The sequence below is a fragment of the Musa acuminata genome, chromosome BXJ3-2 (assembly GCF_036884655.1).
Source record: "Musa acuminata AAA Group cultivar baxijiao chromosome BXJ3-2, Cavendish_Baxijiao_AAA, whole genome shotgun sequence".
Lineage (NCBI taxonomy): Eukaryota > Viridiplantae > Streptophyta > Magnoliopsida > Zingiberales > Musaceae > Musa > Musa acuminata.
This window is the reverse complement of record NC_088350.1, coordinates 27,162,351-27,188,537: the sequence shown is the minus strand read 5'-3', so window position 1 is coordinate 27,188,537 and position 26,187 is coordinate 27,162,351. Positions and strand designations below refer to the sequence as shown.

General features: G+C 41.0%; 3 protein-coding genes and 1 long non-coding RNA gene across 6 annotated transcripts; 2 read left to right on the top strand and 2 right to left on the bottom strand.

Annotated features, from left to right (window-relative positions):
* The first annotated feature begins 1,992 nt into the window (after nt 1-1,992).
* Nucleotides 1,993-7,990, top strand: MADS2 (MADS-box transcription factor 6). The gene is made up of 8 exons (XM_009391001.3): nt 1,993-2,277; nt 4,020-4,101; nt 5,421-5,482; nt 5,618-5,717; nt 6,007-6,048; nt 7,298-7,339; nt 7,410-7,543; nt 7,642-7,990. Exons 1-8 carry the CDS (start codon nt 2,096-2,098, stop codon nt 7,724-7,726), a joined length of 729 nt encoding a protein of 242 aa, XP_009389276.1. The 5' UTR covers nt 1,993-2,095; the 3' UTR covers nt 7,727-7,990.
* Nucleotides 7,991-10,109: 2,119 nt separating this feature from the next.
* LOC135630818 (flavanone 3-dioxygenase 2-like) lies at nt 10,110-13,154 on the top strand. 3 transcript variants are annotated; one of them, XM_065138042.1, is made up of 5 exons: nt 10,110-10,423; nt 10,503-10,750; nt 11,784-11,893; nt 11,968-12,108; nt 12,221-12,564. In XM_065138042.1, exons 1-5 carry the CDS (start codon nt 10,226-10,228, stop codon nt 12,397-12,399), a joined length of 876 nt encoding a protein of 291 aa, XP_064994114.1. In that variant the 5' UTR covers nt 10,110-10,225; the 3' UTR covers nt 12,400-12,564. The 3 variants fall into 3 exon arrangements, with proteins under 3 accessions (XP_064994114.1, XP_064994111.1, XP_064994112.1); XM_065138039.1 differs by having other exon boundaries at nt 10,117-10,423; nt 11,784-12,108; XM_065138040.1 differs by lacking the exon at nt 12,221-12,564 and adding an exon at nt 12,678-13,154 and having other exon boundaries at nt 10,132-10,423; nt 11,784-12,108.
* A 5,375-nt stretch (nt 13,155-18,529) lies between these two features.
* Nucleotides 18,530-20,022, bottom strand: LOC135631475 (B3 domain-containing protein Os02g0683500-like). Its single transcript, XM_065139185.1, has one exon. It carries the CDS (start codon nt 19,807-19,809, stop codon nt 18,808-18,810), a length of 1,002 nt encoding a protein of 333 aa, XP_064995257.1. The 5' UTR covers nt 19,810-20,022; the 3' UTR covers nt 18,530-18,807.
* Nucleotides 20,023-21,417: 1,395 nt separating this feature from the next.
* On the bottom strand, nt 21,418-25,662 carry LOC103975885 (uncharacterized). Its single transcript, XR_010494166.1, has 4 exons — nt 25,400-25,662; nt 23,451-23,525; nt 22,015-22,270; nt 21,418-21,916 (listed from the first exon to the last, which is right to left on the bottom strand). It is a non-coding gene; the product is annotated as an uncharacterized LOC103975885 (long non-coding RNA).
* Nucleotides 25,663-26,187: the final 525 nt, after the last annotated feature.

The following is a 26,187-nucleotide window of genomic DNA, read 5'->3' as shown; positions in this document are numbered from 1 at the left end:
ACAATAAAATATTATATAAACAGAATTAAGTGAGAAAATAAATATATTTACATATTAAATGTTTAATTCATAACAATGACGAATTCTACTTAATTAAGAGGGGCATGTATCTTACAATAAATTCTATATGCGATCTCAAACTCTTCGCATGCAGGAAGGACAGGGGAGGCGGATGCAGTCCGAAGATTAACAGATGCCATACGACTAAGACAGATGTTTAATCCATTACGACATTGTAGTTGACTTTGTAGCAGATTTTGACGTGGGCACTTTGGGAACACGATATTGACGGCCATATGCAGCGTATATGGTCTCATGTAAGCTCCTGTCCATCATATCTTCGGGTCTACATTATCTTCTCCTTGATGGATCAACCTAACCTCAACTTTGCTATCATCTGATTCATGATATATATATGGAAGGAAACTCACCCTATGAATAAAGAGAGCTACTAAGTCCATACAGGGCATCTCAAGTCATCATCATGCAAACACAGTTTGTCCAGATCAGAGAGAATGGGAGAGAGAGAGAGAGAGAGATGTACAATGACAGGGCTATGGCTGAGCCAAGCGCAGGGCTATGCGCATGTAGCAGTCGGCGTGATGCACAGTGAGATTGACTGCATGTAACGAGGGGATGGTAGCTGACATAGATATCTATCCACGCCATGGCGTCGCCTGGATGTACAAGTGAAGCCTCTCGCAAAGCTCGTACGAGAATGACGGCACCAATCTCACGGAGCTATACCTGAAAACTTACAAAAACAATTTGATGAGCATTCCTCTAGTGTATACTCTGTTCTACATCTTCATTATTCGTTTGCTTGAATGTGGATCAGAGAAGCGAATGGAAGTGGTGGGGGGGGGAGAGAGAAAAGACAGACGGTGACATTGCCAAACACAGTTGGATTGTTATACTTGGAGACGGAGAAGACAAAGAGTTAGAGGTCGCCCTCACACCCAGTTACCCACTACGATGGGCAGTGCGCTTCTCGGAGACCAGTCCTTTCACCAAAAATATCATCGCGTTCTTCTTGCAGCAGCCCTCCTGTTCCTGAAATCTTATCTTCTCTGCTTTGGAACTAATGGCTCATGCATTCCAACCTTATCCATTTAGTTCCTTCTTTCTCGGATACGGGAAATTCCTGCTAACTAAGAAGCAAAGAGAAGGTGAGGTTTGTTAAAGGGAATGAGCAACAGTAATTGTTGATAGGCGAAATCGATCTACTTTCAAGGTTTACTTCTCTGCTTTTAGACCTAAAGAGGAGCCGCAAGCAGCAATTACGTTCTTAATGCGGTGGCCTCAACCCCTAGCTTGTCGGTGATGAGGTGCCAGCAGACTACCTGTAGCTGGGTCACGTATTCTCGGTTACTGGATGGAGAGAGGAACAGTAAATGCTCCACAGGATTCTAACCGGTTGATGTCAGGAGCATATCGATGTGCGTGAAACAAGGATGATGTTTTGTGAGGTTAAGGTTGCGATGATGTTAGCTCGAGCGAGGACAAGAATGACGGGAGTCAAGGTTGGCGCCACAACCGATAGAACCTACGAGTACTTGAGCTGCACAACGGACGGCGAGATGACTCATCTGGACGAGATAATGAACCTGTTCCACGCGACACGTAGCAGCGCCCTCGGTTTCTACCGCTCCTTTATTTCCTCGTCTTCCGGAGGGGGCGATCACTTCCACCTCCAGACTTAACCTGCTCGAATCAAAATACTTCACTCCCTCCCTCGCGCTGTATCGTCGTCAAATCCAAGAAGCAGAGAGAAAAGGACAGCGAAGGGGACAAGAAATGTGATGGGAGTGGTACATGATAATGATATTAGCAGATGTAAGTTCATTACAAGATCTTTAGGATGCTAAGCACTTGGACCCGATGAGAGATCACAAGAGAAAAAGGAAGAGAGAAAGTGATAGCCAACAGTAACTCGTGCCCTTTCGCTGTCACCTACAAAATTCTCCCAGCGGCTGCAGCCCTCGCCATTATTATATTCTCTTCTCCTCGCCAAGAGCAACACAAACCACACCGGAGAAGGAAGGTTTGGAGAGAGGGGAAGCAGATAGGAGTGGTAGTAGTATAAGGGAAGGATATGGGGAGGGGACGAGTTGAGCTGAAGAGGATCGAGAACAAGATCAACCGGCAGGTGACCTTCTCCAAGAGGAGGAATGGGCTGCTCAAGAAGGCGTACGAGTTGTCCGTCCTCTGCGACGCCGAGGTCGCGCTCATCATCTTCTCCAGCCGTGGCAAGCTCTACGAGTTCGGCAGCGTTGGGTAATCAAACCCACCAACTCCCTCACTCTCCCAGCATACATCAACCTTTTTCTTTGTGATCCGCTCCAAATCATGGATCTGCGCTGGATCTACGACGTGCTTATAGTACTTGTCTAGGTCGATTCTGAAACCTGAGGTTTGGATCCCTTGCCATTTATATGCTAAGGAAGAGAGTAAAAAGTAGTGCGCCTCACTTGCTACTTCATGTCTTTCGCCATTTTGTTAGGGTTAATGATTGATCCCTTTGAACGTTCACTTCCATTGTTTATAGTATCACCTACCGTTGCTTTCTTGGCCGACTATGCTTCCACAGTCCCACCGAGATCTCGAATCTCTAAAAAACCCTAATCTTAAGATGCTTTAAGTAGATCACAAGACAAAACAACTCCTTCTTTCTATCTTTGTCTACAGACCTTCTGACTCCTCTCGTTTCAGCTTGCTTCTGTTTTTTCTCTATAGATCTGTGTTTCTGCAGACATTCTGGTGTCGAATCTTCGTTTACTTGACGTGCGATGGGTTTAGTCCTCACAGATCTCTTCTCTTTCTTAAGATACCTTGTTCTTTTGTCTGTTCTTAATCATCTTTCTTAAGATACCATGAAATGTATTATCTCCTTTCTCCACAAAACAGCAAAAAGACTTCTTCCGATCTGCTATAGATAAACTTTACTAGATAGGAGATGGCATAAACCAAACAATCTGTTCAGTTTAGTGAAAAGAAAGGCTGAAAAGATCATCCATCAAGGTGTAAAATCTTAATTATCTTTCCAGAACTTGAGCAAGAAGACAACCAAGCATGTTTCTGTACACATGTAGCCTCAGTTTTGGACCTTCTTATCTATTTTAGGCATGCAGGTTCATTTAAAGGTAAAAAAGGTTCCGATCGAGTATTCTATTCAGTGCAATTGAAAGTTGACTTGCATTATTTCTTCGATTTTTTCTGATAGATTTTGACACTGAAAAAGCATTAGGGATTACCAATGTAGGATACTTTGTCACAGATAAAACAGATGCTACTTTCTTTTGGTTGGACATTTTGGATAGATTTACTCCATAAATAAGATGATATTACTTGAAATTTGATGTGGCATATGTTTGGATGAAATGATGCAAACTTTGATCACGTCAAATGGCATTGGATCGAGAACAGCTTTCATGTGCATTAGATCATAAAACTAATGGTACAATTACATGTTCTCGTTCTATTAGGGTTGTGTTATATTAAAATATTATTAATCAATACTTATGATCAAAGTTTACTCAAAACCTACAGCTGGGTTCAAGGTTTTCTACCAATCACTCGCATATCATAACTCGACATACCGATCTAGTTGATTGGAGGGTAAATATTATGTTGCATAGGCTTCTTGATCTCCTCCAATTTCAAATATGTGCACTAATCATCTAGGATTTCACTTCTCAAGATGAAATCTAATTCATCCTTAACTGGCAAGCAGTTATAGATGACATTTAAGAATTGTTTTTACTTGAAACACTTGAAGGAACCCTTTTATGTCCAAAATATGGTTCTTATATGCATCAATCAAAAGTACTTGTAAGGTTAGATGATAAGAATGCATGGTCAAAGTAATTATACCATTTATCTAAGATCTTTTCTTTTGTAAGGCTATCATGAAATCAACTTCACATATGCGACTATAATCATATACTAATGACACTTTTCATTTGTGACTTGTCTTTAGAACTCAGATATGAAGTACTAATGAATTGCTTCTATCATAGAATGAGCAAAACATTGGAGCGATATCAACATTGGTGTTATGCATCCCAAGATCCTAATGTCGTTAATCGCGACAATGCTCAGGTCTGTGTTCTTTCGACTGTCTCACATCCATTTGATCAAGCTTTTTGTGATTTGTTATTCTCTTGCACTGCTTAGTTGTAAGAAAAGATAATTGTGCTTCTGCTAATTCTTTTTTGTCTTTGAGTTGAATACAATTTGTTTGGCATCTCTCAGATATCACTTGGAAAGAAATCTAATGGGTCAAGTTTTAGAGAAGATGCTCCATTTGATTTACTTTGGAGTTAAAATTATTTATAAACCCATATGCTAAATTAATATTTTTACCATTGCTTACGGATAAAACTCTTGTGATCAGTCGGAAATGACATGATCGTTTTTCTTATATATATTCAGTCGATATTTGTGGTCCGTAAATTCTCATAGTATGATATCATAAAGGGATTGATTCATGCAAGTGTTCATGGTGCACTGTTTATTAAATTGACACAATGTAGGATATTAAGACTAAGGTTTGCCTTCATATCGATAGCATTTTTATACATACCAAGATAAGAGAAGGCACACTTCTTTCACCTTGTCAACAAATCATTATGCTTACACTCAGGAAAATATTATACGCCAATGGTCAAAAGATATATGTAAGGCTTAAGTGGTAATGTGGAGTTGTTGCTCCTTTTTTCTTGTTTTGAGATGTCTAATCTTTCTTATAACCTTTATCCGTGGCCGTGGCTTTACACTGACATCACATTCACAAGAACCCCGCAAGTTTTACATTATGATTAGTGAGATGGTTTAGGGTCAAAAGTTTTCTTACACTTATAAATTCTATGTCACATATATTTAGTGAGATAAGTTTTTGAAATAAGCTTTGTTTAGTGTTGCGTCATATGTGCAAAAGTCCAAAAATAACGGACAAGATGATAACTTGGGAGCCAACCTATAAGAAGACCAATGTCGGTCAGGTTCTTGACTTGGTTCCTTCGATGCTCAAATTAGAGTTGAAATATAAAATAAAATCATGGATGCACAGTAACTTATCTAAATAATAGTAAATTAATGATTTTTTATAATAGATTGAGCCAAAAGAATATTCTACAATAAGGAGCTTACTATCATTCCACTCAATCCCCGGGCTTACTATTATTGATGGGCTTAGGTGACTATCATGTTAATCGGTTGTGAGTGTTTTCGTATAAAGTGTCGATCAAGTTATTAGCCTACATATAGCCTCTTATAGGTGGGGGATGTTTAGATCATCGGTTAATTATTCGGTGGTCATTGAAAAGATTATACGTTTAGTATGTCTGCTATTTTTTAGTTCATTTTGTTTTGAGAAAAAGATGTTTTTAGTTCAAAGGTTGCTTATAATCACATTGCAGAACTGGTGCCAAGAAATGTCCAAGTTGAAGGCAAAGTTCGAGTCCCTCCAACGCTCCCAGAGGTTAACCTTCTTCCTAAAAGAATAGGCAGTATTAGGACAACTGCACCATTTGCTTTCTGTTCAATTATTGTCTCTTTGCGGTCAAGAAATATACTGTTTACGGTATTCGACATAGTAACTTCATATTATGTGAAGGCATTTGCTGGGGGAAGACCTTGGTCCTCTGAGTGTGAAAGAACTGCAACAATTGGAAAGACAACTCGAGTCTGCACTCTCACAGGCCAGGCAAAGAAAGGTGATGCTGAGATTTAGATCTCACTAGCTTTTGTTTCTTGATTCCCATGCATAAACACTTTGAGTTGCAAATATTGACTCGATTTTGTGAATTCATCTCTCTCTCTCTCTCTCTCTCTCTCTCTCTCTCTTTCTATATATATATATATATATAGAGAGAGAGAGAGAGAGAGAGAGGCTATGGTGACATATGTAGGGTAGGTTCACCCCTCTGAGTTTGTTCATGACAGTGCTTTTGTACTCTTCTTAAATGGTCAAACGCATGCTTAAGCAATGCTTCTGAAATACAGAGTCAGTTGATCCTGGAGCAGATGGAAGAACTTCGTAAGAAAGTAAGCAACATTCAACCAGTAAACATTTCTTTCAGCTATCTTCTATTTCTGCATCTTTATCTTGTGCATTTGGCTTTATGTTCTACATGAAGACCAGTTGGACTTTGTGGGAATTAGCTACGATTGTGACCCTATAACATTCATTTTTAAAGAAATATAGACAAATGAACCACCATGACTCATTGTTATATATTTATTGTTCAGCAAGACCTCTTGTCATAATTTTGTGGTATATTATTATAAGGTATTGAATGTCCATTATAGTTCAACAAATGTTTTAATTTTTGATGCATAAATATTTTGATTCAGCCCTATCAGGTTCAACATCTGTGTTGTATTCCATATATATATATTCTATCTGTAGTCCATTCTTATCTTGAATGAATTTGTTGAGTACTTGTCTTTTCAGTAGTCTGTATGATTTGATTAAGGACCAATAAGAGGCTTGATCAAATCAAATTGCTCTGAAGTCTATATTATGATGATTTCTTGAGGATTATGATGGATTCCAGTCATCATGATTACTGCGAATCATCACTTTGTTGTCATCATCTCTCATGAATATCTTGCATATACTTTCGCATTTTAGATAGGTACATGTTAGAAATGATGGATGATCATCTTGTGATGTTCAGATATTTCATGTAACAATCAAGTATGGCCATAAAATTGAAATTAAATTTGCCACAAGAATATAAAAACAATAAAGTTGATGTAGCTCACTTCTTGTTTTTACATTCTTCAATTAAACTTGATGAAACTCTGATAACACCTTTTTAAGTGGTAGTGTATATCAGTATCTTGCTAACAATATCTCTTCTTTGGTTTCCCAGCCTTCTTATTAACTTGCAATAAATATGTATGTTTGATATATTACTCATTGTTGTTTCTTCGATTCTTGTGTGTATATATATAAACATAAGAGTCAGGGACAATATTACCAGATGTTTTCAGCTCTAAATCCAATTCCTATGTGGTGTCTATTGTTTAGCTATATATCCAGAGACACCTTGTAAGTTTTGCTATGTCTATTTATGTGTTGACATCCTTTGTGGTTATCTTTGTTACAAGACATCCACTTGAGGTAGGAAAGCAACTTTCCTTCATCTAAGTTATTCTAGGAGATGATTGATGTTTAACCCATCTTCTGGCACCAGCTGATAGAATCATCATAAGAAACAAGTAAAGCATTTGATTTTGTTTCAATGCTTGTAAATCAAAGAGTGATCACACCAAATTTGTGGTGCAGGAGCGCCATCTTGGGGAGATAAACAAGCAGCTTAGAGACCAGGTTTTTTGTTTTGGACCACTGCCACTAAGTTTATATGAACTGCTCATGTGGTATCATCTTGTGTTTCCAGATTGAGGTAGAAGGTGCCACCTTGAAAGCCTTTCAGGGCTCATGGTGTTCAGATGCAATGATAGGAAGCAATGCATTTGCTGCACAGCCATCACACTCCGCCGGCATGGACCGCGAACCGATGCTTCGTATAGGGTAGAGCTCGTTGTTCCTTCTTTACATTTATTTATATTAGTTTATCAGCCAAATTTAGATCAGTGAGCTACTGCATCACTTGAATTCTCCTGTAACAGGTATCACCAGTTTGTTCCTGCTGATGCTGCGATTCCCAGGAACCCAATTGGGGAGAACAATTTCATGCTGGAATGGGTTCCCTGAAGGGATGAAGAAGGAGATGCCTGCAGCGGTCCTCATCATCTCCATGCATAAGTCTCACTCTCCTTGTCTGGTTGTCTCCTACATTTATGTTCTGTATAATACTTAATCAACGTTGAATCCCTTAACCCTGCATGACGTTGCGCTGTCGGTGTAGAACATCCTGTGTTGCTGCTACTGTAAGTTGTCTTTACTGTGTTTGCGAAACTATATATCTAGTGTTTGTGGGTGCAGCTGCTTGTGCTAAATATCTGCATCCAATTTCTACGTATTTGTTTACAGCTTGTTTTACCTTACAAACTTGACATTATCCAAATGAACACTACATTACATTACTTGCACTAACGATCAGTTATATTACCAAGGGAGGCCTCAAAATTCATGCTATGAAGACAGCCTTCATTAGGTCATCAATGAGCGCGACTGAGCCAACATCACATGAGAATAATGACGAAAAGAAAAGAAACGATTGTGAGTTAGCGTGTCAATCACGCAAAAGTAACATCCAAATAATTGAGTTATTATCTGATGTATATCATTTAACTCGGCATCCAAAATATGAATTGTGATTTCTGCCACGACTCGAAAGGTTTATCATACGTGCTTCAGCTATTGAGCAACGCGACAGCTGAGGATGACACGACACCCGTATGCGAACACGTGGACGTAACAATCAATATGTATGACTTCATACGTCATTGATCACGTCAGCAGCACCTTGGATGCCTTCCCATTATGCGCGTTTGAAAACGAAGGAACGCTGTCGTCGACGATGCTTCATCATTGCCGTCGTTGACCACAGTGGTACAACTATGACGAAGTCCACGCCGAGTTAATGGTGCAAATGGGGGCACCGAGTTGTAAATAAGTGGATGTGACTTCGCCGCTTGGCTTATCTACTAAGGACGCGTCTGGATTTATAGGTTTGTAGCTTCACTGCTTTATCTAGTTGATAATGTTTTTTCTATTCATATTCATTCCAAACTCCATCCAAATTCCAACAACAAGATAGTCTATCAACTTAATCATGTTCTTTGGTGTTAGCGATCCAGAAAGAGATGACGTGGGCTGATGGCACCATCTGCCGTCACAGTGATGACGTCAACTGCGACGTAGGCATAATATTGCACTAAGACTCGTCGCTTAACGCGTCATTAAGTGCGTGTGTCAAGTCAAGTCAAATCGAACGCGGTTACGATTGCACGCCACTCCACAGGTGGACCGACTTCACACCTGTGAAATCGCTGGGCGGCGACGAGACCTCTCACATCCGTGATATACTCTCGTTGAGCACATCGTCTCTTGATAGGAAAATATTGGCGTACGCATCATCATGCTACCTTACCTAATCTTGGTTTGCCACATGGGCGCCAGACATACGTGAAAGAATTCGCACTCCTTCCCTTCCCTACCGTCATCGGCGGGAGCACGATTCTCCGCCCCTCTCCGCCTCGATCTCCGAAGGGATTACTCGAGTCGACTACAAGGTATATTAATCCTAAGCAGCAAAGCTTATTCTCTCGTTTTTCTCTTTCATCGGCGACCTATCATCTCGGTAATCATGATTACGGGAAAACACACGTTTGACTACAGAGGGCATTTAATCCCAAGCAGTATGACTTAGTCCCCCTATCCGAACACTTTGGTATAGGGGACCATTCCTTTTTATCTCAAGCAAGCTCCTGATGAGCAGCACTCTTATCGTCATCCTTCTTTGACGTCACACTCAGATAAACATGCTCATCAACTCTTGACATAAATGAGTCCTTATAAAACATAAAGAACTCTTAGACCTAGTAGCACGATGGATCGCTTAGGTATAAAAGCTAATCCTGAAACTTAAAAAAAATAAACACTTCTAATTGATTTTTATCATCGAATGGGTCAAATCGAAAATCTCCATTGATCGCTTGTGAAGGGAGCTCGACGAAACTAAGACGTACCTCGAGACGACTCCAAAACTCATTTTTAACAAGCAAATAATGCCTCAAGATTGTGCTAACCGAACTCACATTCCGCTCTGATCTCCTCACGTGACCATCCCTCATGGGTCTTTTGGACAAAGCTTACATTTTCATGATCAAATCAAACAGTACCGACTCACTAGTCAACAACATCAACGGCAACAATCCCCCTTAAAACTTTTCACAGGAGGTTCAGCGGAGGTTACAGTTAATTGTGCACGGGTCAACGTTAGTTCTGTAGGCGGGTCAACATGAAAAGACATAGTGGTTACAACTATTGAGTCGGATTGGAGAAGAGTTTGAATGGGAAATATATATTTTAATTAGCGTGATCCAGATAAGATGAGATATTATTTATATATTTATAGTGGTATCAAAATCAATAAAATAGTCTCTTTCTGTTCATTTTCGTCAAGTCCACGTTTCACCGCCATAGCGTCCTCGACCTCAAGATTCCCTGCTTTCTTCTTCCTCTCAATCTTCTGCCTCTACATATCTCGGTCTTCTTTCTCTTGTGCTCTCTGTCTTGCTTTGTCTCATGGCAGACCAACTTCTTTCCACTGTCAGCCACCACAGCTCCCTCCCCGACACCTACGTCAGGCCGGAGTCGCAAAGGCCACGCCTCCACGAAGTCGTCCGCGACGCCAACATCCCCACCATCGACCTAGGCTCACCAGACGTGTCCCGGATCATAGCCCAAGTCGGCGACGCCTGCAGGTCTTTCGGCTTCTTTCAGGTACATGCTCACCTTCTGCAACACGAGATAAATCTCAAGCTGCATGCTTTGACCAGTCTTCCTCGCTGCGTGTCCACAGGTAGTGAACCATGGAGTGCCGGTCGAGCTGATGCTGGCGATGATGGCAGTGGCTTCGGAGTTCTTCGGCCTCCCTCCCGAAGAGAAAGCGAAGCACTACTCCGATGACCCCACGAAGAAAATGAGGCTGTCGACGAGCTTCAACATCCGGAAAGAGACGGTCCGCAACTGGAGAGACTATCTACGGCTCCATTGCTATCCGCTCGAGGAATTCGTGCCTGGTTGGCCGTCCAATCCCGCTTCATTTAAGTAAGTCTTCTTCCCACCTCCAACTCTGTCTTCATGTAAGTCTAATATATATATATACATATATACATATATATATATATACATATATACATATATATACATATATATATATATACACACATATGTATATATATGTACATATATATACATACGTATATATATATATATATATATATATACATATACATATATATATATATATAATACAGCTTTCTCTCCGGTGCACTTATAAATAGGCTTTACAGTAAGTACAACGTAAAACTGCAATTCTCTTGGATGCGACAGAAAAGATGGGGTTAAGAAGCTTTCGAATATATGATTTGACAATGGAGAAGCTTTCGAAACCTGAGCTACTAATCTAGTTTGGACGTAATCTATATATATGATTTGACAATGGAGAAGCTTTCGAAACCTGCTTCTTTTAATTGCTGGAAAGTTGGAATGGTTTTCAGTTGTGTCAGCTTTGATGATGATCGAAGAACCAACATGTCAAAGCAGGAGGCCTCGATTGGTGAGCCATAACAATCATCGTCGATTTATCTCTTCTATTTCGTCCAGACCTTTGACGGAGATTTTGTGCGTCGAGCTTAGAACTGTGGAACTGCTCCTCTAAATGGAGACTTGCCACCTGGATTAGATCCGACATCTTTTTCGTTTTGACAAGTAAAAGATGCAGAAATTTCAAAAGAAGGAAAAATAAAAACAAGTGGTGGAGGAACAGCCCTTGTTCCACCCCACCCACTCCCATCTGGTCCTTCATAATGATTGTGTTGTAGAATGGAAGATTTATTACACGGCGGATGACCATGAGCATGCATACATCAACCACCAGCGTGTGAGGCCACAAGAAATAGTTGGACTAAAAAAGGGGACTAGAAGCTAATGGTTGCAATGCATCACGAGCGACGTGGTTGTACCTCTAGTCAAAACAATCTTGATTTTTGTGTTTCAGATTTTGTGGAAATGATTCAGTAAGCGGAGGTGTTCTTCTGGTCTTCAAGAACTTAATGGTTATGGTTTCTTTCTCTCTCAGGGAAGTGGTCAGCGGTTACTGCAGGGAAGTCCGTCAACTAGGGCTTAGACTCCTCGGGTTGATATCGCTCAGCCTAGGGTTGGAGGAGGACTACATGGTGAAGGTGCTCGGTGAGCAAGAGCAGCATATGGCTGTAAACTACTACCCGAAGTGCCCGGAACCCGAGCTAACGTACGGCTTGCAGGCGCACACCGACCCAAACGCCCTCACGATCCTTCTCCAGGACCCCAAGGTGGCTGGCCTGCAGGTTCTCAAGAACGGCAAGTGGATCGCTGTCAATCCGCAACCCGATGCCTATGTCATCAACATCGGCGACCAGCTACAGGTATCCATGTTTCTTTCGCGATATCATTTGAGAAGCAGTCTGTGGTCCATATCTGCTCTTCTTCTTGTTTTCTGGTCAATATCGTTTCTGTGTTACTTGGTGGCCGCTGAAGGCAGAAATCATGAACGACGCCATCCAAGCGAAATCTTTTGCTCCGATATGCCTTTTCGTCCCACCAAAATTTGTCACGGTCATTTGGAGGTTGCAGATGAAGTCAAACGATGCCATCCTATCGCCTCGGTTCCTGTGGACTTCTTATCATCTTGCTCTTATCCTCTCTGGAAAAGTTGAACAGAAAAAGTTGTACTGTTCCATTGCTCCTCTTTCAACAGCTCACGATCCAAAAATCGATTCCATCTCCCGTGAATTATCATTCTATTTCTAGCACCAGACACAAATCTTGAACATCTTGAAAAGAGGACTCGAAGGGAAAAAAAAAAGAAAGAGATTTTATTATTTCTTTTTCTTGCGTAGATAACATCCGAGTCAATCTTTCACACTGACTCTATCTGAGGGTGGTATTTGCACTGCGATGAACGGTACTATAGATATGGAATACGTTACTGCAGGCATTGAGCAATGGAAGATACAGGAGCGTTTGTCATCGGGCTGTCGTGAACTCGGACACGGATAGGATGTCGGTGGCGTCGTTCCTTTGCCCCTGCAACAGCGCGGTCATCAGCACCCCCGAGAAGCTGGTCGTCGATGGTTCTCCCGCCATATACAGGAGCTACACGTACGAAGAGTACTACAACAAGTTCTGGAGCAGAAACCTGGATGACGAGCACTGTTTGGAGCTCTTCAAGAGCCAGCGATGATGCCCAGGAGGCAGGTCGTATGAAACAGTAGCAGTTGCCTCCTCCGTGACTTACACACACACGTTCGCTTTGTTTAAATCTAGTTTTCGTCGATGTTTGGTGAAGACTCTGTTAAGTGCGGAGCGGAAAATAATGGATGCATTTGGTCTTCTTTGTTCCGCCGCTGTATGATTACTATTTCTTTATCACTTACTTGGAAAACTCATAATAAAAGTGTGTTTACACCTATGTGTTTTCAGGTTTTAGCTCTGATCGATAGAACTATGAAGAATTAATCCTTTGAAGGTAGACTTTATGGATATTGAAATATTAACTTTATGATTATATATAATTTTGGTTTAGGACTTTTAATAAAGATAAAATTTATATCATAGTTCAAAGCTTGAATTATATATCAATCACGTCAACCTGAATATAATTCTCTTTGTATATCGACATCACTATAGATTTTGGATTCGATGATAATATTCCTAAAGATAAATTTTTTTAAAAAAAATATCAAAAAGTTACTTATCACAATATTTAGATTTATTATTATTTAATTTTAAATTTTAATATTGAGATTTTTTACATAATAATAGCATAACATTACTTTATGCTTACACTCTTATTGCTTCTCCTCTTGCCCATTCCCACCGCGACCTCTCCTCTTCTTTTCACCCTCCCTTCTCCACCTCATTGGGCACGAGATTGGTTGCCTGGACTCAGCCCATATAATTAGTGGATCGGGTCGAAACATGCTGGGCTGGCTCAGATTTTTTTTGGGTCAATCCGCTTCGGCAGATGGAGGTTGTGAACTCAAAAGGAACGAGGAAGATGGAGACTCACCTCCAAAGGTGACTGCTCTTTCTTTTCATTTTCCACCATACTGTTGGTAGTGGAGCTTTAATATTGACTGTGGAAAGGAGGAAGAATATGTCCTTTCAGCCAAGCTGGGATGTCGATGCCAAACAGAGGGAAACCTAAAAAACCTTCAGTGCTCCCTTTTTTTTATGTTTTTTTCCTTTTTGACTAACCCACGATAACCTGTAGACAGCAACACTTGTTGTTGAAGGCATATTATCCACTTGGGGGAATTCATCTGCGAGGAAAAAGGTTCTTAGTTGTTCAACTAATATGCTTCATCTTCTTCTTTACCAGGCTACATGAAGGCAGAGTGACATGAACAAATCTTCCTCTTCTTTACTTGTTTCTATTATTGGCATCACTCTGATACCTCCGGAAGAAACAGAAATATAATTGTAGGTTCAATAGTCGCCCCTGCCTCCCAATCCTTTTTATGGTTTAAGGTTCTCTCTCTCTCTCTCTCTCTCTCTCTCTCTCTCTCTCTCTCTCTCTCTCTTTAAGAAGATGCCTCTTTTATGAGCCATGGGGTCACTTTCACTTATCCTGCTAACTCGGTGGAGTACTCACCATCTTTTCTTTGTGATAAGTCTTATTCTAACATGAGTTCTTTTTGCAGGTTCTGGAGTTTACCTTGTCAACAGTGATATGGAATCTCCGCACCATGTTGTTAGTCCTATACACATCGAATGCTACATACTATTTTGGATGGTCTTCTTCATATACCAACTCAACTTCGCCTTTCCAACTATGCGATGAAATTTGACTGTATGAAACTCATCAACATATTCAATCTCTTCTCCCCTAATATATTAGACTGTATGATATACTTCTGATCACGATCTTACTAATATCTTAAGATCTCTAGTCCTATGTGATTTTTTATTATTATTTTTCCAAAAGGAAAAAAAGAAAAAAACTAATGTGCTTCCGTTCCAAGCGCATTCAACTGTACCGAAACAGTGGGAGCTCATCAGGAGAAGTCAGATAAGGCATGGAGCGCAGCAGTTGCTGACCTACTGCTGCAAGCCAAAGCCAGAACTGGATGATGGAGTCCTGGAGATGCATGGTCCACACACACACAGTTCTTCTGACGGTACCGACTGTTCATCTTTACTTTTTCTTTTTCTGCGTTCTGTGTACTATGTTCAAATTCACCGGGTTGGCTTATCGGGTATCGCTTTTCTTTGTGCATGTCCTTCGATCGCATCTTCTCATGCATGCAAGGTTCGAATTGCTCCAAACTTTTGATCCGGACGACCTAACAGATGGACGAAAGGGTGGATCCGATGAGTCCTTCTCGACTCAGCTATCCAGACTTTGAAAGTTGTGTCTGAATCCTTCGTCGTCGCTGTGTCTATTTCACTCTTTCCGGCCTCGCCCCATATCGCCGAACATTTTTCTTCTTCTTCTTCTTCTTCTTCTTCTTCTTCTGACAATTCCTTCACAAATTTCCACAACCGTACGTCTGGAAACTGAGAACAACGCAGTATCCAAAGCGCGTTCCAACTCACGACGTGGAATAAAGCTGACCATGGAGAAGCGTGCCTCCCCCTGTGCAAGATTAAAGAAAGGCAACTACGACGTGGTCCCTCGCAAGCCTCAGGCTCTCAGTCCTTGGATGGCCTCCTCCCCCTCTTCTCTGCCATACTCATTAATCGGCTCCCACACGCCTACAGACTCTTCCATGCCAACCCCCAACTCCACTTTAACTACCGCAGGGATCTTTATGTACAGAGATATAAATCAGCATACTCACATCTCTCCATCACACATACAAACAAAGGTGGCTAGGTAAAAAGGTTAAAGCTGCAAGGAGGCCGGTATAATGAGTTTGACTGTTGTATAATGCATGGGATCATGAGTGGAAGAAAGCACAGGAACAGTCATCGCACCACCATCGCACACAGAGAGAGAGAGAGAGAGAGAGAGACGGTGGAGGAAGGGGAATGCTCCTAGCCAAAATATTTGCATCACATGGACTATAGCGACGTTGGCGAGGCGCATGCATGAGATAGAAAACAGATGCCGCCGAGGACTTGATGCACAGCGATATATGCTGCGCCCAAGCTTTAGCATCTGGACCACCATGGAAGATGAGGACACACCTACCTTGCCTTTTTCTCGTTGGGAGCTACTTCACCATCTGATCCAGAGCCAGCTGTCGCTGTATCTATCTCTTCCACATGTGAGGGAAGAAGGGTGGTGTGTTCTCTGAGAGTGAGGAACTCGCCAGCCTTCTCCATAAATGATGAGCAATCATGCTCACGCGACGATGCATTCATAGCTTTGATGAACCTGTCAGTGGTCGAACCATCGAAGAAGAAGAAGAAAGGCCATCTAAGTGAGCTCGGAGAAGTCATCTAAACTCATTCATTGGCTAAGCACACTATAATTAAATACCACGTATCCTGGTTGGTCCATCATCTAGTTGAAGTCTGACTTCATTGCTTGGTGAAGTACTATAAAGGTCTAAGCATATTGTGCTGACTTCCATCAGCATCCAAGTTCTAAATTGTGTACTTTTAGAATGAAAACTTAGGAAATCCTAGAATCCAGGATCTATCACATGCATCAAATGCACATCAAGTACTCTCTCAAGCAATGGAAATTTCAATATCATGTGCAAGGATATTATGAGAGATATATATAAAAGCTACCAACCATTGGAAACTAGCATGATATAAGTGTTCTAGTAAGACAGAAAGGGCAGAAAAAAAGAAAAAGGAGCAATAACTGACATGAGAACTTCCAAATCTCAAAGATTAACATCTTGAATTCATAAATGTTTTGCTTCTTCAATTGATAAGGGAGGTAAGATGTATTGTAGAAACCTAAGCATGTTCACTTGACATTGGCCTTCCATTCCCTTCTTTCTTTGACAACATTTTTATCTTCTTTATATGATCACAGATTTTCCATTCCCTTCTGCACTTGATCAAGTGTAACTTCCAACTCATGAAAGAATGTTCATCAAAGTATGCAGAAGAAAACTCATTGTGCTCTGTCAAGCTTTTGACAAGTAGTAGTAACATGACTTGTGTGCACCAACTGGTGAAGTTTATGCAGAACAGATACATAAAAAAAAAAACACTTTCTGACTCTTCATATAACATAGAAAAAGTATCATCATTCATAGATTGGAAACAAAAGAAGTAATCCTTTTGTTATAATTATAGTATGTGTAAATAAATTAGGTCTTTATGATATGGCCTTTGTAATATGGAAAATGAAAATTTTGATAATATCAATATGCTGGCTTTTCATATTTGGATTCTTTATAATCTCCACCTGAATCCTTATATGAGACATTATAGTTCAATATGTATGTGCTTAAATCAGTCAAGGGATGTTATGTTCATAAAATGCACTAAATTTCTTCAAAGACCAGTAAGAATATTTATTTCCTTGGAATCAGATACTCACCAAGTGCATTGTTTTATGCAACTATCATTCAAGTGTAATGTCATAATTTAATTGTATTTATGCACATTTACAAATACATATAATTCTGAGTAATTATATGTGTTGCACTGATCTATTTCATTTGTCATGATGCTATCTTAGCAGCCTCTAAACGCGTCCTAATTGAATTCAATATTTCCAAGAGAATAAACAATGTAAAGTTGCAACATTAAATCCAGTTTATGAACAAACAGTGGATATGAACATGAAAAACATACCACTGTCCTCTTTTCACATCCTAATTGTTACAAGGAATCAGTAATTTTAGTTAAGAACAAAAACATAACATGTTGTATGCATCACCACAGTCCAGGAAATATTAGTTAATGTTCCATAATCATCAAGGTATACATGCTGCTTCATCAAAGAAATGATTGATGTATGATGAGCCACTACAACTCTACTATTATAATGTATAGCTAGATTGAACTTGAATGAAAATGAGCTATTAAGAGGAATAAAAAAAAACATATCATTTTCTCTAAAGTGCAATTTCTATGTTTGAAAGAGCTTAATTACCACCTATACAAGGATATAGCACAGTGTTTGAAGAATGCACTGAGGCTATGAGGGGGAGGGAGTATTCCTAATGTAAATGTACCTGTCAAGAATGGAGTCAATCTTGCTTCTTGAAAGAATCTGCATAACTTCCTCTAGTGATCTGCAAAGAATAAAGAAACAGGACCAAGAAATGGCAACCTATGTGCTCAGTGAATCATGGAGATGAGAGAAGGGAGAACCATAATGCTTAGGCAAGATGATTTTTCATGGTAAGAATTCCATGGCAGATGATTGTTGTTCTCTCTGATTTCTCTTCCTTTATCCCCCCTCCTAAATCAATAGTTTTTCTATTTGGTTAGTGACCAGAAAGCCAAACAATTAAACCTGTAATCGAACAAGACATCCTTCAGCCAAATTGATGACGGGTATCTCATGCAGAGCCAGGTGCAATCAAAACCAATTCATATGCGGCAGAGACAAAGCCTGGCTTACATCTGATGATCTTAATGAACTACATGAAGACACAGTACTTGGTCCTCTCTTTCCCCACCACCTTAAAGAAATACTGATGCTGTTTCTTCACAAAAAGATGTAGAAAATTTGACATACAGCGGGCAAAGATGAATCGGTAGGACCAAGAAACAAGAAGGGATGGTGTGGGATCTAGATCTGACCTGTATCTTCTCCGGCCGCCTGCTGATGTATTTGAAGAAGGTGTAGCTGGAGAAGGAGCATCCGGAACAAACTAAGGTCAAATGGTACGATGATACAGATTAATCAAGACCAAGAAAAGGTTTGAGGAAACAAGAAGCAAAATCTCATACTACCGCTGTTTATTACATGTAGGGCTTAGATAGAGTTCTCTGAATCCATGTTATTAGTTACAATTGCAAGAGAAGGCCGCGAATGAGAGCGAGTAAAGAATAATTTGGATGGATGCAAATTATTCCAACCCCTTCAACCAAAGAAATCAGGAAGTCGAGAACGGAAAGAAACAAGAAAAGGCAACTTTAAGTACTTCCTCACGTTCAATTCATTGTATATTTGTCCCCTACGATCGTATCCTTCTTCTTTAAAGATCCGGTTGTGAGTGTTGTTTCTTGTACACCGATGATGAGCCTGACGGCGTTGACTCGCCGGCCGTACCCGGAGATTGGAGGAGCGGAAGCGCAGCCCCAGGATGCAACTGCGGCACGCGGACGGAGTGACTGTGGCCGTCGTAATTGACACCGCCTCCGGATTCGGGGCAATCCAGAGTCACGCCGAAGAGCCGAACTCGCTTGACGGCCGGCTGGTTGCGAACGAGGGGCAATGGCGATCCGAGAACCATGGGGAATCCACTGCGGCCTGCGTGTTGCACCTCCATCTGCGGTGGCCTAGCCGCCGGCAAACTGTAGTACAGACACTGCCCGCCGCCCGTACCCAAGCTCGCGGCAGGGTACATGTGGCCCTGCCAGGTGTGGCCGCACCCGGCCTCCGGTGGGACGAGGAGCCGGCCGCTCCATGGCCCGGCCGATCTCGCAAAGGATAGCTCAGGAAGTGGAATCCGGGGTGGGTCGCGGTTCTCAGGTCGTCGTTTCCAGTCGATGAAAAGGCGGTGGCGTCCCGCATCGCCGACGCCACGGCCGAAGGAGATGGTGTCCCCGGCTTGGAGGCCCTTCTCCTTGACGAAGCGACTCCAGCCCTTGGTCATGACGTAGCTCTGGCTGCTGCTCCAGTAGGAGTAGCGGAAGCGCCACGGCTTCCCCGTCCGGTCCTCGAAGCTCAGCAGCAGCCCTTTCTCGTTAGCCGACGTGTCCAGCGGGAAGTACTTCTCCGCGTGCTGCTTCGGGATCACCAGCCGGTTCAGCTTGCCGACGTCGCTGGGCGTCACGACCTTGTAGAACATGTGCTCCTTCTCCGTAGAAGCACAATCGCCGGCGCCCGAAGAATCATCATGCCACCGGAAAGCGGTCGACGAGGATGACGGCAAAGGATAGGAAGGGATGAAAGGGAGGTGTGTGGAGACCTCGACTTGCTCTTCTCGCCGATCAGTGGTCGAAAGCCTATCTCTTATTCCATGCGTGAATTCCATCTGATGGATTGAAGTCTCAGAAGACCGCCGGTGGTGGTACTGCTACCGACTCATCACCTGTACATCGCCAGATTCTGGTTATACAGGAACGGCTTCCAGAGAAAGAATTGGGTACAGCTTCACCACTGGTTTCGGTCAGAGAAGAATTGAAAGAAGATAGCTACGTTATAAGAGAAAGGGAGACCGATGGCAGCCGCTCCATAAAGTAATGGAGGAGATAAACCATAAGCCATCTAATTGAGCACATGTGAGCATGTCCTTATATATCTATATATATATATATACATAATGGGGTAGACTCTCCCATACAGCCAGTTGTAGAATAAACTGTTCTGAGCCTGATTTGCCAGTGTGACTCAGAAGAAGAAGAAATTGGAGAGAGAGAGAGAGAGAGACACACACACACACACACTGTGGAAAGATTTTGTCAATTACAAATGTGAATGGTATCTCTTCTGATGGTCACTATTGGGACGTCTTTTTTGGTTTTGCTTGTCATGGGCTACACATGGAGAACATCTAATGGAGGTAGGCAAAGAAGAGGCTGTGACAGTGATATGATTTCCTGTAGCATAGATTTTTTTTTTGTTTTTGGTGGTTCCAAAAATCTCACTCTCCATGAATAGATACCGTAGAGCGTTTCTTTATTTTTTTTTTCTCTTTCCATAATTCGAGAAAATCTGACTGTTTAAGCTTTTATGTTTGTGTTGAGTTGGAATCTTGAATCTATTTCATATTTCGATATTTTGTTGATATTTGTGGATGTTCATTTCTCATTTGGATTTACGTTATGTAAATTGAGTTGTTTATCGATTCATTATATTTTTTAAATTAATAATCATAAATGGGTCAATAGTGTTTGACATCCACATCAAACAGCATTAATTTTAGCATCCACCTTGAACTCCGACTTTTCTCTGTATTGATAATAACCAAAAATCCCTAATCATATGACCATGATTATTCATTTTCGAAATTAGATAAAGAATAACTTTACCATTATACTCTTCCGTACAAGTAAGATATGAAATACTTTTTATTAGAATTTTTTTAGAATTAACCACCGGATCAAAAGGCAAGAACAACCTAATACAACTTTTGTGGTTAAGTACTTCTATCTTTTCTCTCAAGAGATATATTTCAATCTCAATCTTCATGCAAATATATTGGTATTTTTATTTCGTATGTATCTTAAATAATCCTTCAATTGCATATATGATTCTAAACACATGCAATTGCTTTGTTGAATCTGATTGGTCGTGCAATCGAGAATAACCTTAACACACATAAAAATCTATATCACCATATTCCCATGCTACTCGACGCTCATCAAATCAAATTTGAAGAGTATCACAACATGTACCAACTGAAGTGTAGACCTAAAGAGGGGCGGACGAGGGAATTCAGGGAGGTGGGAAAGGCTGATTCATGTCACCACTCGGTGCCACAGTTGGAGGGCTTTTGGATTTCCAGCACATTTGCCCAACTACGATATAAACACGTTTGATGAATGAACGATTCATGTATACCAAAATAAATTGAATCCTCGTGCTATTTTCTAAGTTTATGATCTGAAGGTCTAATGAAAAAAAAAAGAAAGAAAAGCTATAAATAATGTTTTTTTATTATTCTTTTAACACGAAAAAAAAGGTCACTCTATCTGACGTGTTGTGTATCGTGTTGCAGTGACAAAGCATCAACGGCTTGCAGCAGTGTTGTACATCTGACGCCTGTTATCTATAGTTTAATAATTTAATTCCCCTACGACAGGTCCAATATTGGTTGATGCTCCCTTACTACCTGTCACCAACTGTTAATTGATGCTGAGCCAGACCTCACAGACACCGCCACCACCTCGCCGCCCCCCCCCATCCCTGTGGTCCTCTCCAAGCTACAGACCATATGACTTACCACTGCCCTTTTCCTGCACAACTACCAGTGTGCTACTTCAAAGCAGTAAACTTTGCCTTGGTTGAATGGTTCCATGTCCTCGAGCAAGGATACCTGCAAGTCCGATACCCATTCATTCTTCACGAGTGACTGCACTTTTGAGTTCTCAGTCCATCTTCCCACCATCTCCTTCCATGGACTCACCGACGAAGACAGCCTGCAGAGAGAGAGAGAGAGAGAGAGAGATAGAGAGAGAGAGAAACCAGCATGCCTAAACTCTGATTGCATCTTTGGGTGACATGGTTGATGTCTTACCTCTTGTCATCCTTCTCTTCTCGTTTTCATGTTTCAGACTATTCTTTGTGTACTTGTGTACTGTGTTCTTTGAATAAAATATAATGGACCAAGTCCCTCCTTCCTTTTACTTGATTTTTTTTAAAAAGAAAAAAACTTATAATATGCATCAAGAAGCATGTCTGCCATCGAAGCATGGCGCTCAGAATTGGCCACATCAGTCCATTAGCCTACTTGAATCTCATATCTTCTCCCCATGGCAGCATATTTTAAACACCTGCAATCAGCTCCTATGTCACTTCCAAAGAGTTGACACAGATGAACAAATCATCATCAGGTAAACACACACATCATCTCAGTTTGTGGAAGATAGTTATCAATGCATTCAGACGAAGAAGCAACTTATTAGCTATTAAAGAGGGTAGGAAGTTGCTCATGGGGCTTAACCCCTCGTTTAATGTTAAATTTTAGTGGCTTCATGATTCAGTATATAAAATCAGCTGCAATTCTATTCATGCATTATGTTTATTCTACTTGAACTTCTAAAATGAGTTTACATGCGTATTGGCGGATGTAAGAAGAACAAAAGAGAGCCCTTCAACTTTGGTATGCCAGAGTTACTCCCAGCACGCAGGGCATAGGACACGCAGATGAATAACAACCACACAGATATGTTCCCTTTAAAGAGCCAAGTGTGACAAGTTGAGCACTGACAGCCAAAATTCCTTTCCTTATGGTTCTGTAGCTCTATAGTGATTTTAATGGCTATTTAATATTCATGTCATCTGTGCAAATATCGTACTGTCTATGTATTTGACTGTACGAAAACCAAATCTTGCTTTATAGTCTGAAAAAGTTGTTTAGCAATAATTGTAAGAAGTAAATTGGAGATTTTCTTTTTGCTTTTTGACAATAAATCTAAACAATAAATGCTAACTTTTTCTGGAAGCATATAAAGTATTTTCTTAGACATTTTCTTTCGTACAAAACAAAAAAAGGAGGTTTTTTGTAGCCAAAAAAACTTCTCATTAGAAGATCTTACACAACCAAAACAACATGAAAGTTCATAGAGAATAGTTGCAATTGATGTTCTAAGCACTCAATGTTCACAAATACACTTGCATCCTAATGCGGGTATATGTAAAGACATGCGCAGTTCATCTATAATCATTTCAAGTCAACACCTAGGGGTTCAGCAAAGACACTCCCCTCAATTACAGCACTGCTAGCTCACACTAACTTGAGGGGAACAGATACTAGACTACAAATGCATTATATTTGTCGTCTATAAGCTTAATCTTCCAGAATGATCAGGAAAAGTTTAAAATTTTAACAATTGATAATTCTTTATTTTACTAGTATCATTAATATGCTCCAGTGCAAATATGATCTATTACACTATTATTAACTGCAAACTGATGGTCACTTCATGTAGATAGCTCAAAAGGAATTCTTACCTTATCCATTGCATGGTTCCCTACAACAGCAAACCAGAAGCCATGAAACATCCCCACTGCCAAAGATGGAGAGACCTGTCATTGTGATACACTGATCAGAGCATAACATAAACCGTCAGATTGGAGTATGCAGATATACATATATAGATCAGATTTCTTTGTGAAGGTCCACTTGATGACACTACCATTACTGATCATCAGAGGGGGTCCATTTGCTGAATGTGACAACTGAAGGAGCCAGCAAAATGATACAGTGCGTGCAGCGTTCACCTTGCGAGGTAGGCAGCTGACCAATGTTGCTGTCTTCGTGCTTAGTTTCTATCCTGTATGAGCTATACAACGTGTGTGTGTGTGTGTGTGTGTGTGTGCATGGACCAGTAGTTCAAAGCCAGATTGAGGTATGCTTTTGCAATGAAACATCCTGAAATGCCACCATTATTTTATTATCTTTACCTATAGATGTGGACTGACTTAGCAGTAGAGGTACAGTTATCCTGATATTGGGAAAAAGGAGGCACCAGATGGGGCATATCCATATCATAAACGATGCTACCATGTGAGTCGTGCCACTTGGAATGTCCCCAACCTCTCCCATGTCACTGAGACTGGCCACCAAACTCACAGTGACTCTTCTGGGTGTCAATGTTATGATCACTGAAGATGTGTTATGAGTCATTATGGCTTTGAAGAAGAAGGTTGGCTCATGCGGGACCTGCATAGCTGACTCATACCTCCATCCCTCAGTCATCACTTATTCAGATGAGCCCTATTGTCTTGTGTATGCATGCTAGTGTATAGCAGCATCATCATGTGCTAGCATGTCTACAGATCTAAGCAACACAACGTTGCAGAGAGAACATCCTCACTCCATCCTCTATCTGGCCCCTCTCTCATTTACTCCTCTTTTATTTGAACACACCGAAATAGTTTCTGCATGCCCGGTGGAGAGGTCCAGGCATGAAGTGCAGTTGCACACCCTACACCCCCCTAAAACCCTGGCAAAACAGCTGAGACTTAGCTGTTAGGTTGCCTTCTGCGCTCAGAGAGACAGAGAGAGAGGTTGAAAAGCTGCGGTTTCTGCAAGCTGTTGCTGGGGCTCTTGTCTTCCAGTGATTCCATCTATGAGCATAGTAAATTGCTGTGAATTTTGCACTACTATGGCAATCACGTGATGTCAAAGTGGCTAACATTCGGCTGAAATTATTGTGTACGGCATCTCATTCTTCAAGAATCTCAATTCTACAATTAGTATATCAAAAACTAATAACTTCTTACATGCGGAGTGCTGTTCCATGGTAAGAAAGGGACATTCAAAAATAAAAGTAAGATTTTTCTTGATAATGTTAACGCATCAGTGAATTCCACATCCATATCTACCATAAAGCATAGTTATTATGAGGTTAGATATGATGGACAGGGAGTCCTATTTAGGTTTTCCTTTGTTCTTGATCATACCACATCCGAGGTTCTTTCAAGGACTTACATGAAATCAATATGAAATCTTAGAGCTGACATAGAGAATTATCTTAGGATACATCCAACAAAATTCTCCATGACACAAAACAACCTAAATAGTATGCCTAGCTTTAGCTGGGTCGAAAATTCCTTTTATAATAATGCATTTATTTAAGGCTCGATCAGTCATCATAAAAAAAAGGACCAAAATCTCTATTTCTTTAACCCTATTTGAAACTGTTATCGACTGAATTGTGATAAGTTGGCCCATTGGCTATGCGGGCTTGATCAATCAAGCCCATGTGTTCTACAGGCAATGGGACGGAGATTCTATGTCCTTGGCGGATCATCTAAAATTATTAATACAGGCACTAAATTAGCAACTTTAATCGAAGAGATTCGATCATAAACCTCACTGATGCAATCGGAAAACTAGTATTGATAAGAAGAAGGTAGGGAATTATTCTTAGATTGGGGATGAAGGCAAGCTTTACCTCCATAGGAAGAAAGAGATGAATCATCCAGCACGGTCTCCGATCCAATCGCCTTCCGCGCCCGCTCCGGTCGCTCAGATCCAAGATCAGGGAGCCGAGCGCGTTGGCGAGATTGCGGCGCCGGAGGACGACGGGGCCCACCCATCGTGCGACCGGGGCGACGCGATCGAGGAGGGCGGTGGTGGGGAGCCGCCACAGGCGAGTCCAAACACGGCTTCTTTAGCGGAATGGATCGACATGGCTCCTCCACTCATTTCGGTTACGCAATTAGACCGGGAGAAACGGAGAGGTAGGTTTAAAGGATATGAACGCGTCAAAATTTGTGTTGATGATCACCATCGTCGTCGTCAAAGGGAAAAGTATGCTCACGGTTGTCTAACCCACTTAATTTGGATCAAATTATCTATTAATCAAGTTTAGATAAGCATAAGTAGGTAAATAGATAATTTGATTATCTATTAATCATCTGCACCAAATCTTGCGTAAGTGGAAACCATCACAACACGCAGTTGACGAAGCACAATGCGATATTGTTTGTGCTTCCCAACCAATAGGAAATCATGTATTTTCGTAGGAGGATTCAAGAGGAAGCTTGGAATCTGTTTCTTCCAATATTTTGCTGAACAAATGGAGCTGCATTTTATAGAATAGTAAGTAATATAGAAAGCCAAACCATTGGCTTTAGAGCATCAAAAGCTCCTTTCCTCAACTCTTTAGCTTTGCAGTTGCTTCCATTGTGTATGGCTTTGGAGGAAGGGCCAATTTAGAGCATCAAAAGCTCCAATTAG

Coding starts and splice junctions, on each gene's coding strand:
- MADS2 (XM_009391001.3), top strand. CDS start 2,096: ATGGGGAGGGGACGAGTTGAGCTGAAGAGGATCGAGAACAAGATCAAC. Junction 5,483..5,617: donor TCCCTCCAACGCTCCCAGAG/GTTAACCTTCTT, acceptor TATTATGTGAAG/GCATTTGCTGGGGGAAGACC. Junction 5,718..6,006: donor CACAGGCCAGGCAAAGAAAG/GTGATGCTGAGA, acceptor TCTGAAATACAG/AGTCAGTTGATCCTGGAGCA.
- LOC135631475 (XM_065139185.1), bottom strand. CDS start 19,809: ATGGAATTCACGCATGGAATAAGAGATAGGCTTTCGACCACTGATCGG.
- LOC135630818 (XM_065138039.1), top strand. CDS start 10,226: ATGGCAGACCAACTTCTTTCCACTGTCAGCCACCACAGCTCCCTCCCC. Junction 10,424..10,502: donor GGTCTTTCGGCTTCTTTCAG/GTACATGCTCAC, acceptor GCGTGTCCACAG/GTAGTGAACCATGGAGTGCC. Junction 12,109..12,220: donor ACATCGGCGACCAGCTACAG/GTATCCATGTTT, acceptor TGGCCGCTGAAG/GCAGAAATCATGAACGACGC.